This window comes from Corvus moneduloides, chromosome 3, assembly GCF_009650955.1.
Source record: "Corvus moneduloides isolate bCorMon1 chromosome 3, bCorMon1.pri, whole genome shotgun sequence".
Classification (NCBI taxonomy): Eukaryota; Metazoa; Chordata; class Aves; order Passeriformes; family Corvidae; genus Corvus; species Corvus moneduloides.
The window spans coordinates 84,896,068-84,912,120 of record NC_045478.1 but is presented as its reverse complement, the minus strand read 5'-3'; the positions used below and the strand labels follow the sequence as shown (position 1 = coordinate 84,912,120).

The window sequence follows — 16,053 nt, the reverse complement described above, 5'->3', positions numbered from 1 at the left end:
AGAGAGCTGTGGCAGATCCCAACTTCCATTGTAGCAAAATCCACAGAAGGAACAGAACTGTGTCCTTTGCTAATTTAATCTAGCAAAACCAGGGTCTGAAATCCCTTAGTGAGATTGTTAACAGTGGAGGAAACTCAACTGTTGGTACATTTGCCCACCAGCATCACATCTATCAATATATCAGAAGACGGAGGAAAGGGGAGTGGACATGGGAAGCTCCTTCATGTGGACTGTTCTGCTGTAGCTATGCCAAATGACCTGTTCTCCTTAAATAATTTTGCTCTATCAGTCCACTCTCTTTGTGTGTATTTGATAACTCTTTTAATATCATGGCCTTAGATTGGCAGTTGTTTACATTTTTCCCTGACCAAGCTATTTCAGACTTTTAATGGCCTGATCAACTATTTAGATATTACAATGTCTTTGCTGGGATATTTACACTCTCTTGGACTCTCTTTTTGAAACTCAACCAACAATTTCTTTGGGCTGTCTTTCTTTAGAGAAAGCACTTTTAACAACTTACTCAAGCAAAAGAGAGGAAGTGAATTGCAAATTTTGGTACCAGGCCACCTTTATATGGTATTTATTAAGAAGAGATGTATTGTCATGTCTTCCCAAAGAAGATTTTTTTACCAGCCTAGGAAAGCTCTGTTTCAAGTCTTAATTTAAATAAATCCATTCCTTTGTGTTTTTTTACATATCATGACTGTCCAACTGAGAGTACACTTCAGTCTCTTAGAAAGAACTGTATCATTCCAATTCTCTAGCAGAGCTATTTTGAAGTTTCAAATTTATTGCAACTTCTGGTAGTATGTTTAAGGCTTTAAACAGTAAGCTCACAAACCTTACCAACATATTCTTCAGATGGCATTTTCTTATCAGAGGATGCCATTACTGCTCTCCTTTGGTGAGGGAATAGTCAAGAATTGCCTGCACTGGATGAATATGAAAAAATGAAAATGCTTTGTAACTTGATGATGATTTTATAGGAATTGTGCTGTCCACCTTTATTCCATAACACTTTCTCCTGTCACTCTGAGGTGGGTCCTCGGGCAGCATCTTTGAAGAAGGACCCTAGTAGTGTTTGGGGCCGCTCTGACACATTTTTACTGAGCAGCACAGCGTCAGGGAGCAGAAAGTAAACCTTCCAGCTGATCTAAGGACAAAACTGGTTGAAAATGATGGGTTTCTGTGCCCTGGATATGCATGTTTGCCGTGTACAAATGTTTAAAGTAAATCACAAAAAGCTGTCAAGTTAACCTTCCTCTTGTGTGATTAAATAAGTTAAAACCATTCTGCATCTGTCATGAACTCAGTGATTTTTAATTTTTTAATGTATGTTACAACTGCAGCATGAGTAAGATTGTTTTCTCATGGTTCCAGTTAAAAATTTGGAAAGGACAATAGTGACAGAGATGGTACAATTATGATAAATTTTTGTAAAAAATACCAGTTACGAGAGCTAAGAAAAGTTACCTAGTTCAAACTACAGAGCATACTGTTGTGTATGAACTAATACAAAATAGTTTGCAAGAGAGATTAAGGGATTATCAGCATTGTAAATTACCAACAATAGCTTTTACATCGCACTGTGTTCTAAATGTGATTTTTTAAATAAGCAGGTTTTTAGTTGATACCATGCCAACTGATTTAATGTAGAAATCTTCTGTAACAATTTCTATTATTCTTTTATTATTGATTAGGGTCAAAGCATTTCGAACCCTCCAAGAGGCTCTCAAGTGCAACTATGAGCACTGGCAAATATGGGAGAACTATCTTCTCACCAGTACAGATGTTGGAGAGTTTTCAGAAGCAATTAAAGCTTATCACCGGCTCATGGACTTAAGAGAAAAGTACAAGGATACACAGGTGGGGAAGTTTTCATATTTAGTCATCCTATACGTTCACTGATTTTTCTTCTGAGACAGAGAAATTGCTGATAGCTGCTGGTAGTGGTATCAGTAATCATAGTGCACATGGCAATGAAGTTATAGAGGCAAGTGATTTAAGTTTTGGAGATTTGGACTGTCAGAATAAATATTTAAAATGAAACTGGACAAAGCTGAAAACCTTTGCATCCATATTGCATCAGTCTTTGTGAAAGGACACACATGAGCCTTGCAGTTTTAAGACCTATTTTTATATAAAATGCAGTGCATAACCCCATCTTTCTGTATTGTTCCTGCATAGCTTGGTATCAGAAATAATATAAATTATGTAGTTTAAAGAAAGGGAAGCTTTTATCATGTGTTGGAAAATGCTACAAATGAGCCTTTGAAAGTAAATTGAATGCATTATAGTCATAATATTGATTCTTAATAAACCAGACCAAAGAAAAATAAAAGAGGTATTTTGCTCATCTCTCACTGTAGTTCAGTTAAGTTCAGTTAAATTTTGTGTTTGTAAATGTGTGCTCTGGACAAAAACTAGAGAAGCTGCCTTAACAGCTTCAGCTAGGATGTTACCTTGCCTGAAACCAGTTTCTGATCCAGGCAGGGTTCTGTACACTCAGTGAAAATAGCAAGGTGAATCTGAAAGGCAAGCCAAAGAATCTCTCAAGGGGAGCAGTAAAACGCCTCCAAGAGCCTTTGCAAAATTAGCAGATCTGGTTGAAGAGCTTATGAGCTCTTCGGGAGATTGTGTAGTACCAGGGTAAGAGGAACCAGCTGCTGCTGCTCACGTGTCCCAGGAGTATGTTTCGTTTCTGGTCCCATAAAAAGATAAAAAGTAGCTTTCCTGGATCTCGGGAATTTAAGTCCATTGGTGAGGAGAGAGAGCAGATAGAATTAGTTATGATTGTGGAAACATCTCATGTTCATGGGGGGCAGGAATGTTAAATACTTTTTTCACATTACTTTTTAATAACAGATTGTACGTGAGTGCAATGCTTATTACTAGTAAAGCCAGTCATGCACAGGATAACATTCTGTATTAATAAATTCTTTTAGATTTGATATAGCTAAACATCAAAAGGTCTCAAACTCTCTTGGCACTAAAGAGTGTCTATGGAAAATTGTGTTATATGTGGTAAAGATTAGTGTGTTTGGAAGCTAGAATATTGTAGTACTGGTGGGGCCTGTCATGGAGCATCTTGTAGATGGTTGGCTTTTTTCAATGAATTTTTTTCTCAATTGCAACTTAAAATAGCATTTTTAGGGGTGGTCTACTGTATTGTTTTAAACAGAATGACAGCTGACCAGGAATAGAAGTTTCTATGTGTATTTGCCCATTTGAGATGTGTGGAGATGATACAGACTCCTATTACTGTTATTTGTCAAATTTTATGTAGTATATTTATATATATTTAAAGCATTTGGGGATATTGCTTGTATTAAATTTCTATTTTTTTGCATAACTTCTTTCATCTTGTTCTCATACAACTTTTATAACTTTTACAGATGTATATATGCTATCTTCCTTTAATTCTTTTTGCATCTTAATTTTAACTTTGGCTTCTGATATGTGAAGTGTTTTATGGTTTCATTGTAACTTCTAATACAGTTGCCTCAATTAGAAGGATTTTACTAGTTGCCAAGAAAAACCTCAGGAGCCTGATTAAAGAGTTCAGGCTTGAAACAATTATCTTACAAGGAAGAGAAGAGTATTTCTGTAGCAAAACAAAAAAGCAGATAGAAATAAAAGCTTCTGCTGAAATTGTTTACAAAGTTCACCATTAATTGGTGAGCCTCTCCTTTTTTCCAGCTGGACTGTTTTAAATAGGGATGATCTATAACCATCTTGTGCAATTGTGTTTTAACAATGTGAAATCATGAACATAAGTGAATGAAAACATACATCATTGTTTCCATTCAACATAGTATGATCTTCTCTCAGGTTATATTTAGTATTTGTAGTCATTGTAGATTTTAATTGATAGACTACTAAGCTACATGTCATAGTGGTGAGAAACAAGGTAGGAATTAAAAAAAAAAATGCACAGACTGGAAGAAACAAGCTGAGTCATTGATTCCATTCTTTGTGAAAACCAACTGCTTTTAGCATAATCATTGTTGCAGAATACCCCTTGTGAGACTGAATGTATCGATTAGAAGTATGCAATTGAATATACAATTTGAAATGCCCTTGATTTCTGTAGTTACATCAGACTTCTAAATTTTATTTCAGAATAGTATGAAGTCATATTTTTAAATCACTGATTTCTTCTAATAATAGTAAAGCATTCAGATTCTTCTTGGTGATTTCTGTTAGTCCATTGTTGTCCTTTGTGCCAGTCTTCTGAGTATAGAACACAGATTTGGGAAATTTTGCTTCTGTTCTTTTCTAGTTATTTAATGATGTCATCCCTGTGGCAAAGGTTCTGAGATCATGATATCATGAAGCTTGAAGATATGTATGCACAGATGCTGCAGATATAACTGAACCAGGAAGAGCTAAAGGGCTTTTTATAAATGAGCAACAATGCAGTAAAAGATTACAGCAAAGGGCAGTTTAAAAAGTCTCAGTTTGCTAGCGTTTGTATGTAAATGTTGAAAGCATACGTTCTCCTTTCCCTCCTGGTTCTTAAGATTCTTCACATTTCCATGCATCTTTTAATGTTCACAAAGCTGAGAAATATACCTGGAAAACCTTTGATATACGTGTTATGTAATAAAATATAAAGGCTCACTGAATTATCCATAGTTTCCACTAGTAAATCAGTCACTAAAAGGTATCCAAGGAGAAAGCCTAACCTTTTATAATCATTAATTTGGTCTCTGAATTATTGTATGACCTAGCAAATGTACCTGGAGCTGCTGATTGTACTACTTTCCATCGCATGCATGCTCATGGAGGCAATCAACCTTTTTTACTTGGAATGTTGTGGTCTTTTGAATGACAAAGGTATTTTGTGGTTGGAAAAGCTGTTTAGATACACTGTTTCCAGAAACCCTATCTTCATTATGTGCTGTCAAAGATTATGAATACAGAAGTATGGAAAAAGGGTTCCACTTTGCAATTCTGTGCTATTGAGATTCTAGCAAAGTTTTTCTGGTACCCTTTCCATCAAGTAACATCCTCATTTCAGCAGTTCGTGTTGCCAGACCATTTCTAACAAAAGGCCACAAGGGCATGTTCCAAGGGGATTTTGAAAAGTGAGGTTAGGAATTAATAATTTCTGGAGCTCTACTTCAATTAAGTAGCTCACTAATGACAATTGTCTTAAAATCCTAAATTTGGAAGGGGAATAGGGAGAGCTCACAGACTGCAGATTTGTCATTTTGGATCTGGTATCTGAGGGTTCTCTTCTTTCTTGAGCACTGTCAAATTTGATTAGTATTAGTGAAGCATCTGAAGATGGTTTGACCAAGAGAATTTTTATATGAAAAGAGTTGTTTGGAGAACAATTGTGAAATGAGATTAACTGATGAAAATCGCAGCATTTATAAATTACTTGGTTTATTTCTAAGGTTTTGTCTCACGGTGTCTTTTGTTCAGTTTGTGGTAAACACATTATTCACAAAAGCAATGGAGAAGGAGGAATGCAGATGGTGTGATGTCATACTAAACATGAACTCTGTTCATATGGAGCCTAGTTCATTAAAAGAGGCATGAAAAAAACCAACCAACCAACCAAAAAAATCCTCTACTGCTTGTTTGGGATCTTGGATCAACAGAGCATTGCTGTAGTAGTTTAGTATGTGTGGCAGTTTAAAATCTCTCAAAGATACAAATTTTAACACTTATGGTAACCTAAAATGCAAAGCTCTGCTACACTGCTAATACTTTTTGATAATTAGCACAATTCACTTGCAGTTTGAAATAACTTTATTTAACAAGTGTACACAACCAAGTAGCATTAATGATTCATTACTGTTTAATGGACCCTTTAATCCAGGTCTTGATGCTAGTTTCATTTTACAAAGTTTACATGATGGATTACAAAAAAAGGAAATTGATTATTATGATAAAAGTGTAAGCAAACCAGGACTCTATGGGAATAGGGGTAATTTTACAGTTGCTACATCCTACTGACTAAGTAAACTTTTTTTCATCTACAAACAAAATGTTATTGGCTTTAAAATTTTGATGATTATATCTGATATTCACATGAACTAACATTTTGGACTTCAAGTAACAGTTTTGTTACACTGAGAAATCGATTGAGAAGTCATATATGTATGTATGAATCCTTAGGACCAATTCTAGTTCCTTGTCAAAAGCGAACATAGTTTAGTGTTTCTTCTTGCACCTCTTAGTTTTTTTGTTACAGTGCTTTAGTAATGGAAGTAGCAACTCTTGCTGGTGCTTTTCTAGCAAATCTTTATGGAAGACCTGGTTAATGATGGCCTTTGATGCCTTATATTCCAAATCATGGATATAACATGAATTTCAGAATTTTCAGACTATTAATAGTTGATCATATTTTCTGGTGTCTTAAGTGACTCTTAAGAGATCTTGGAAAGAAGGAACTGACAGTTTGTCATACCATTTTATAAGGAATATAAGCTACTGCTATGGTTTTGGGGCAGACAAGAGGGGAGCTGTTTAACTTATGTTCGGATGTTACTATGATACCATTAATTCTGAAAAGATACCAGGTAAGAGTATATTTTTTTTTGCTTCTTCTGTTACTTAGATTTATTTAATAAAATTATCAGCCATTTTAATTGATTTGGGTTGTTCTGCTAAAAATTTTCTGTATCTGATAAAACTCATTATTTTTTGGGATGCATTTTAATTGAGTTATTCAGTATAAGAAAAGTTATTTTAGGAAATATCACTAATGCTAAACTGGGTGTGGTTTTATTCTAAATGTAATATACTTTGATACTGTCATAATTTTTGCATTAATTTCTGCCAGTGAACTGCATCTTGATTTGTGAGGATGCATCCCATTCATCCCGTTTAGTAGAGCAGTGGTGTATTTGTAATGTTTGTAGCTATTCACAAGTCATCTTTGAAGTTAGCTTTATTACTATCTTGATACTAATATTGCTATGAGTGTGGTTTCATTGTAAGTGTTAGTTTCACATGGGCAAAAATGTTGAAGCATTGAGGTTGCCAAATGACAGGCCACAAGTTAGGAAGTACCAGCATGAAGGTGTTTGTGCGACAACTGGCCTGTCTTGAATGCAAGCCTTATGAAACTTCCATTTTGTTTTCATCCTTTTTTTTTCCCCAGTCTCTGTCTCATGCACTGCACAGAACAGGTATTACTCTCTTGATAATCCACAGCTTTTCTGGGGTTTATTTTCTTCTAATTTATCATATGATATACTGCCTTGATTTACATTTGCTGTTTCTCATTTTGCTGAAGAGAAACTGAGGCAAAATGACACTATTTTCTAGCTTTCAGTGTCCAGTTTGGGACAAAAAGACTGGTATGATATAGCATTTCTTACATGCAAAACCAAGCTCCCACCAGCAGCTGCACATGCTCAGCATTTCTGCAGGTCAGATCCCACATTCTCAAGCCAGTGATTCGAAAAGCATGGCCACTAATGAGTACTTGTAGAAGAGTTTGATGGAATTGATTTGACTAGTAATTCACCAGAAGTGCGTTAAAAACAGAGATTCCCAAGGTGGTATTCCAGTGCCTTCCAGTTTCCATCTTATGCACTGTACATCTTTCTGCGGGTTGTTAAATAGAGGTCCTGTAACAACTGTGTCTTCCATTACCTGAATTTATTTGGCTCAGCCTTTTTACTGATCTTTTTATAACTGTATTATAAGGTGAAAATACCTGTAAGATACTGCCACAGTTTCCTTTACCCAGATTTCTCTCCTAGGTTTTTGGCCTTCTTACGTTTATCAACATAGAATCTTATAGATGAGGTTTAAATCAGTTGAATTACTCCATGTATTTCTTAGTAAATTCTGTACTTGTCATATGGTACAATCATTAATAGAGATCAGGTATTACACATAACATTATATATACTGACATTGATTTGAGCTGAAATAAAAACTCTTTGCTTTTATAAGGTGCTGGCTATTCTAGTCAGAGCAGTAGTGGATGGTCTGGCAGATCGTGCTGGAGAGGTATCAAGTGGATTGAAGGGGAAACTGCAAGAGCTCTTGGGCAGAGTCACCTCACGAGTGACAAATGATGGGGCAATCTGGAGACTTTATGCCCAACTTTATGGAAATGGAGAGAATGACAGTGGTGAAGATATTGAAAAGGTAAAAACTATAGTGCTACAGTAGAACATGCCCTTGTTCCAGACCTGTTTTGCTTTAGTGTTTTTAATAAGCTCTTTGTCTTTTCTTCATGTTTCTACAGCACACATTTTTGTTACAACAGGAGCAAGATGTTTTATGTCAGTTTTCTTGGACTTGAAAAAAAAAATCTCTTTTTTTTACCAGTGTTTCCTTTTAAAACATCCTATCACAGCATATATGTATTGTCCTGAATTTGTATTCTGAAACTTTTCTTGGCAACAATCTAATGTCTATAATCAAATGGTGGTGTGGGTTTTGGCTTTGTTTTTAATTGAAATCTTTGCTTCTGAAGATAGGATATTGCAGCTTCTGAAAAAAAATTCATCTTAAAGGCATGATCCAGTAGTGGTGTAAGCCATCTATGTTCTTTGCAATCACTAAGGGAAAATGCACTTAAAATAATCTATACCACAGTCAGAGTACCCAGAGTAGAAATGTTTTGTCCTTAATTAGCTTAAAATGAAATCAAATAATGCTATTTAATTCTTAGTCTGTTGAACCATTGGTTTCTCTTCACTTGTCACTTGTTTTGCTATGTTAACTTCCATTTCTTGTCCTTATCACTTCCCAAGGAATTAAGTTGATTGCATTTCCAGAATAACCATTCTGCGCTGCTAGAAGTGTTTACTTTGTTGGATGCTGGAGTGTGCTTTGCATTTGATACTAGATTTCAAAAAGTTCAAATAGCCATGCACACTTCAAAAATAGTTATGGGTTATCAGATCTTCACCGAAGTTGAAAATACACAAGGTCAGCATTCAGTATGTGTTCGCTAATGGGGGTGTGCCTTTGGCCTGGGCAAAAAATTCCTGTCTGGAGGATTGCTTGATGTCAAGTAAGGAAGATGGTTAGGCCTACAAATTGTATTCCTGTGCGCTTAAATTTATAATCATTTGTGCCTTGCTCATTGTCTCCTTGTGCTCTGCCCTGTGAAGAGCCTTGTTTAGTCATTGCTGGTGTTCAATATACCTCCAATGCCTCCCTTTTGTCTTCCTTATTTTTCTTTGCAGCTGAACAGTAAAAGGGATTTGGCCTATTTAGAATGCAGAAATACAGACACTGCAATATCCTGTATTATATCCTCAAATTCTTACTCAGACGTGCAAAGCAGCAGAGGCCCTGTCTATACTATGAATGTAATTATTTCAGAATCTGGTTACAGCACAGTATTTTTTACTAACCCAGTTAAAAACATGGTTTCAATTTGTAGAGTAGACAGTACTTTAACTGTGTTTCTTCATCAGACTGGTTATGGAACATGCTTACAGTCTAGCTTGCCCTGCAAGATGGAATGATGTTTATAAATACTTAAGGTATGCTTACATGTGTATCCAAATATCTTGGTATGACAGTACCATAGATACAGATCATAAAAGAGCGAAACTGCCTACAGCCACAGCATATATTAATTGACACTGTAAAAATTAATTTGCAATACACCAAATAATCACTGATTTCTGATATCATATTATGAAGTAAAAATGATAAAATCAGTATTTATTGGCTTTACTGCCACAAGCACCATCACGGGTCAGTCAGATATTCAGTGAATATAGCTGTATGCGTAGAAAATTCTAGATGTATAGTTGCAGTTTCCCACCCACAGTTACTAGGCAAAAGGTCAATGAGTTCTAAAAGGGCATTATTTACTATACTGTGGCATCAAAGGGCAAAGAGATGGGAACAGACCTTTAAAAGTATCACATACCTCCTTACAAATGTAGGGTTTGACCATTACTCCATATTCTTCCATTCCACACCTTATTTAATGCAGGTTTAATTATATGTAACCAATTTTGTTCCTAACATTGCATTTGAAAGAACAATCTTGTATGTCTGGCTATTGTTAAAGGGTGGCTTGGTTGCTGGGGTTTTTTTACTTTTCTGTTCTGCTGATACATCTGATGCCACATGAATCACTAGAGTCTACAGTTATAATTCACAACAGTGCTTTGTGAATTGAATCGAAGTCAGACAAGGTTTGCAAGTTAGGAGTGTAAAACTACTGCGGTGTTGGGTTTGTGGTTCTGTTTTGGGTTTTTTTTCTTTAGCTTAGCATATATTTACTCTCACACTTCAATATATCTGAACTGCCACCTCATTCAGTACTTCCTTCTTCCCTATACTGAATGCAGTCCAGTTCACAACTTTCCCTCTGAGGAATCTTTCCAGCCTTCAAGTTTCCTGCTGATCCATCCCAGGCTATGAATCCCTTCTGTTCCTTGACTTTCCCCAGCTCATAACTGTTTCCTTTGAGGATAAATCCAGGTTCCAGAAGTGTAAACAAACAGCCCACAAGACTTTGAATTCTTTCCCCTCCTTGACATCTGTCAGCAAAACCCCCCTAATTTGCTGCTGTGACTCAGACACATGCAGACTGAAATCAGACTGCTGTAAAAACTGTTGTTCCTTCTCTTGGAAATTCTTGCCTGTGCTTGCCAGAACTACTACCAGTTATAACCTAGGTTATTATGAAAAAAAAATTAATTAATTCTGGTTTGACTTAAGATCCCTTTACTGCCGTTTACAGCAGCATGAGCAGTTCAGACACCTGTGCCATAGTGATTGGAACTCTGGTGGGAGAGAGAAGGTGGAAGTTTCTGGGGTGACAACCCCCAAATTGAGAAGTCTTTACTGTGCTCATGTATATGTACCACACTGAAATTTTTAAATTCTTTTATATAATACTTAAACTCTTTAAAAAGATAACTGGAGAGTTGTCATTGAACCAAGCCACGTAACTTCTGGCATGTGTTTGTTTCATGTTTTTGATGCTGTAGAAAGAAAACAAAATTCAAAAGCAAGAACTCATTTCTTCTGATAAAATTTTTCTTTTTTCTTTTTTTTTTTTCCCCTTAATGGGACCCTCCTTCCATATTGTCTACATTTTTTTCTTGTTCACACTGAAAACCAGAGCAGTACGGCGACTAATAGCTACATCTGTAAAATGCGTATTTCCCAAGATTACATATACAAGAAGAAAGCTTTCATGTATTCAGTTACAATATTTTTTTAGATACAAAATTTGCTGTTCGAAGTGTGAATGCAAGTATTTTTCTCTTTTTCATGTGCATTTAATTGTGATGACTTGGCAAACATGGGTCACATCCATCAGTCTAGACAGATTTTTAAAAGATAAAAATTACACACGTGTTACTTTATATGCTTCTCGTACTTGAGCTGCAAGTGAAGTGAAGAACATCTGTGTTACAGCTGGCGCTAACCATTGCAGAGAAGGACACTACTCCAACTCACAGGAAATCAAGTATAGTAAAGATAGATTCATTTTCTGGATTGACCACTAATTTCATAGATACTTAAAACTAAATTAGTTTCCTAGTTGGTTTTCTGACATACTAACAATTTTTTTTCCTTCTTGCAGTCACTGCAGTATCTCACTAAGGCACATAAATGTGAAATTCAGTCAAGTGATTGGGAAAAAGATGTTTCTTCTTTTAAGGAAGTGGTGAAAGGAGCCATAGAGATTGCACATGGTATGTTCTACCTGAAAAGAACCTTTATTTTTCATGAAGAGCATAACAAATATTTATTAAGCTTAGTGGCAAAATAATATTCTACTTTACCTATTGTATTTATTCCTACTACTAGGAGTCCTGTAAGAGAGTATCATCCTGATACTGCATACAAAAATATACTTGGAATGAGGCAGAAATTGTGTAGGGTGAGTCAGTAAATGTATGACTGGTAAACATGGAATCAATTAATTTCATGATCTAGCAACTTCATAATGCAAGTGAAAATGCATCTGCAGTTCATCTCAGTCCTGAGATCATCACATACATTGTTTGATTGAGTGTGCCAGTCAGGGAATGAATGAAACTTAGTAAGATTATTCCCTGTTCTGTGATATTTATGTTATATTTATTAAGAGGAATACAGATACCTGTTGAGTTTAGAGTTATCTTCTCAAAATTACTTGGCTTTGTTTTTTCTTTGTGTTTCTTTCTGGGGATATTACATTTAAAATTGTGGAGGGTATCAAGATCTTTAATTAAATGTTTTTTGTTCAAAGATTATTGCTGGAGTGGTAATGCTTTTTTGTTTTGGGGTCCTTCTGTGTTTGGATTCTAGTGGCTATAAAATGCAGCAAGAACAAATCTAATCATCAGGAAGCTTTGCAGATACTTTCTTCAGCTCGGCTCAACTTACGTGGCTTGTCATCCAAGGCAAAGGTAGGAATGTTTGAAAGGTAGGGAATTTTGTTTGAAAGCTAGGAATCTTTGTTCTGTTGCCAGAATTTCTCTGTTTTGAATCAATTATAGATCGAATAATACCTGCCTGTCTCAGTGCATCATCAGGTAGATATTCATCTCTATGCTGTTAAAGATTTGTTTTAAGTAAACTTTTATTTCCTTTCTTCCTGCTAGGCTTTGATTGCAATACTAGTCTAAGAGCCAGCACTGACATTTTGGAGTAAGGTAGAATTTTACTTGAAATGTTGGGCAAACAGATTTGAATGTTTGGAAGCAGTCAGTCATTTCAAAGACCTGTTTTTAATGTGAGTAGTCATGGGAGAAACTGGGCAGTTTCAGAAAGCATAGATCTAAACCTGCAGAAAGGACCAAAATGTGTCAGGATTGCTTTGCATCACTTGGAGTGTTTTCAAAAGAGTTATTTATTAAAAGACAGAACTAATTTTTAATCTGGTTTTTTTTTGTGGATACCCTACCAATCCAGATATTAATTACTTGAAAAAGTCATCATATATGAATCACACATTTTCTCTTAAAATATACATCTTGGCTTAAAGAGGGATTCTTCCTGCCTGTGAAGGGGAGTTAGCAATTGTGAATCACAGAGCTTAAGTTTTATAATGTGTGCTTGTGTTACAAAGTGTTGATTCATCATCAGTATGCTGAACTTGGCTCACTTAAGTCCTTTAATTTTAAGGATAAAAGCCTAGGAAAGTTGCATAAGCAAACACAAGCTGGATCTGTAACTCTGCATTTAGATACAGGCATAGGGAAGACTTCAGAATGTGTTGAAAAAAGGGACAATATATGTTTTGCTGTTAGCCACAAAATATGATTTTTTCCCTTTAAAAACGGTGCATAGACTGAGTGTTGCTGTAGAGAAAGCTCTAAATGGCATAAATTATATGAATACGAGTACAGGTAGTTTATATTATGAAAGATCATGCAATATCTGAAAAATTAAGAATGTATTAGTCTAGTAAACTATATTTTCATTTCCAAAGGCATTAATTAAATGAACATCTATATTATTGGCAGCTAATGGTTTTACGATACTTCTGAAAAAACAATCATATTAGCAGTGAAGCATTTTATGTGAACTCACTGGTTTTGCATCCCTTCCAAGATGCTGTCTTATTTTTAATTTGAAGTCATGTTGAATTTTCAAAGTATGTTGTAGTTTAAAAACTCAGTCATCTTCTGTCAGATCCTATGCACAAACAGTTTAGCACTGTTTATACCTGTCCAAGCTTGACTACATCTCATTTTGCTGCTCTGTGAGTCATTATTAGTGTGGGATTCTTTTTTTCATTTTTAATTTCAACTGAAAAAAGCACTTTAAAAGTGGCCTAAGAGCACACTCACTAGTTAAGATTTCAGAAAGAATAAAAGATCAGTGAAAATGACTTTTAAAAGATAAAATTCCAAAATTTCGTAGTCAGGACATGCAATTGGAACAACTAAGTAGAACAGGTGAAACAATGTCACTACTTCTGGGATCTCCATCTCTTGATGCTTGAGCTCCTGTGTTGTGCCAGACTCACTAAGCACCCACAATCTGCTGAAGGCTGCAGCTCAGAGATGCGCTGCTACTGGGCTCTTTTCTGTACAGAGCCTGGTGGGCAGTCACATACTATGGCAAATAGCACAGTGGGCTCTCTTCTGGTCCTTGCCCCAATGCCTCATTCAGATCTGGCAGGTAGGGTCTGAAAAAGAGAAATGTTCTGGAGATGCATTGTAAAAGCATGAAATATGAGCACTGTTTTGGGGAAGCATGGGACACAAAGCCCAAAGAATGATGGTGCTTGAAACTTCCCCATGCTGTCTCTAGTTTAATAGATTTCTCTAATTGTGTGTGGGAAAAAAAAAAAAGAGTGAGCAAATAATTATATCATCCTGATTTATTTAGCTGTCTTACCAGAAAGAACCAAACGTTTCTGTCACTCTCCCACTGTGATGTTTTTGGGCTGGAAGTCAGAGAAGTTTCTGTACTTGTGGCATGAACATGTTCCTATTTTTGTGTAAGATGCTCTTTATTTCAGTGACAACATTGTTTTGAGGCACACTGAATACCTTGGTTCAAGCCTTTTAAGTACATTTTTGTTTATATACATATCTGTATTGTCCCATTTTGTTTTATGATATAATGATGTACAGATGTACTCCAGAGCAACTTTTGTTTTCTCACTTTGTTTTTGTCTCTAAATGTAGGCTTTGTGTTTGTGTCAAATGAAGTGTGAATCACTCTCCCATTACATAATGAAGGGAAAACATATGTTTGGGTGTCCCCCCTTCCCCATATTTCTGTGTAGTGGTACCTCACACAGCCTCAGCATTAAATAGATGAAGATTATGATTGCTCACGAGTTAGCTGTGCTTTTTTGTTTGTTTCTGGTAATGTCTTAAGGTCTTTAAGAACAATCTATTGTTATTACTCTGTAGTGTTTTGTTTTCTCTGGTATAACTTAATTACAGGTGAATGCCTCCACCCATGCATGTCTTGACATCAAATGTTAAAAAATATTTATTTGAGGTTTTGGAGAAAATGAAGCAACAGAATATGACACTGGGGAAAATGGCCATTCAAATTCACAACTAATTTATCAGCAGGTGGGCTTATAAACTGCAGTGACAGAATGTGAGATGCACTTCTAATTTGAGTTTCATGAAACAGCCCTTTACTTTCAATGGAATTGGGAGTCAGCGTAGGCAGGCAGGTCAGAGCAGAAACCCCACGTCCACAGGAGGACTTGACCCTTTTGGCACAATATCATGTGTGTGGCACAGATTTCAGGTCTGTATGCATGATATGTGTCTATATGTGTATGTGCATAACTTCTGCTTATTAGCCACAGAATGGCCTTTTCTTAGAGAGAGATACTATTATAGTTTACAAAAATATGAAAAGCAGTATAGAGACCATGAGCTTCCTGTATTTTGTCTTGATCCTGAAACAGAGAAACTGTATGTATCTTTTAAAGGTATTTATTTATAAAGTACTTACAATTATTTCTTTTTGTTATGCAGCAACTTTTCATAGATGTAACAAGTAATGAGGTTCACAGTGAGATAGCTGATGAGGTGACAGCTATGGACAACATGATTGCTGAACTTCAGGAGCTGAGCAACCAGCTGAGAGACCAGTGTTGACATATGGACCAAATTTCGGGACAGGATGACAATAATGACGTGTTTCTTTTGCCACCGCTTTTGCTGATGAAATGGTAACAATTCTCGGGCAACAACACTCTCAATAAACACTTTTCTGTACAGTGCTGTTCTTGTGGTCAGCTTTTTTCAGAGTTCTGGCTGCCTTTTAAGATTCTTTCTTACCTGGTCCCACTGTCTTACAAAGTTGCGTGTTTTGGTTCTTCAGCCCCAGATTTTCTGGAAGAGATGTTTGTAAGGTGATTATGGAGGATTAGTTCTGCCTGCTTGCATCCACCTTAGTGCTGGGATGCTGGAAGATGCCCCACCCAGGTGGGGGAGCAGGGGATGTGCTGCTCTGGAGGAGATGGAGAAGCAGGCAGCAGAGGTGGGAGCTGAGCCCAGCCTACTTCCCATTTTAACTCAGTGTTAATTGCTTACAGGGTGGGAGTGAGGTCCTGAGAGCAAGAATTTAGTATTTTTTGTTCTTCAGGTAATACAGTTAAAGTAGAAGGCTGTTTGTTGCATT

At 36.2% G+C, this 16,053-nt stretch overlaps 1 protein-coding gene across 3 annotated transcripts in view; it reads left to right on the top strand.

Annotated features, from left to right (window-relative positions):
- TTC27 (tetratricopeptide repeat domain 27) overlaps window positions 1–15,652 on the top strand; it is a 113,397-nt gene extending 97,745 nt beyond the window's left edge. For 2 of the 3 annotated variants that reach the window (XM_032102538.1, XM_032102540.1), the window contains exons 16-20: window positions 1,704–1,869; window positions 7,927–8,124; window positions 11,546–11,657; window positions 12,256–12,356; window positions 15,405–15,652. In XM_032102538.1, coding sequence (XP_031958429.1) covers window positions 1,704–1,869; window positions 7,927–8,124; window positions 11,546–11,657; window positions 12,256–12,356; window positions 15,405–15,527 — 700 coding nt within the window. In that variant the 3' untranslated portion in view covers window positions 15,528–15,652. Of the gene's footprint in view, window positions 1–1,703; window positions 1,870–7,926; window positions 8,125–11,545; window positions 11,658–12,255; window positions 12,357–14,910; window positions 14,988–15,404 lie in introns of all 3 variants that reach the window. The other variant, XM_032102539.1, reaches the window with a different exon arrangement.
- Window positions 15,653–16,053: the final 401 nt, after the last annotated feature.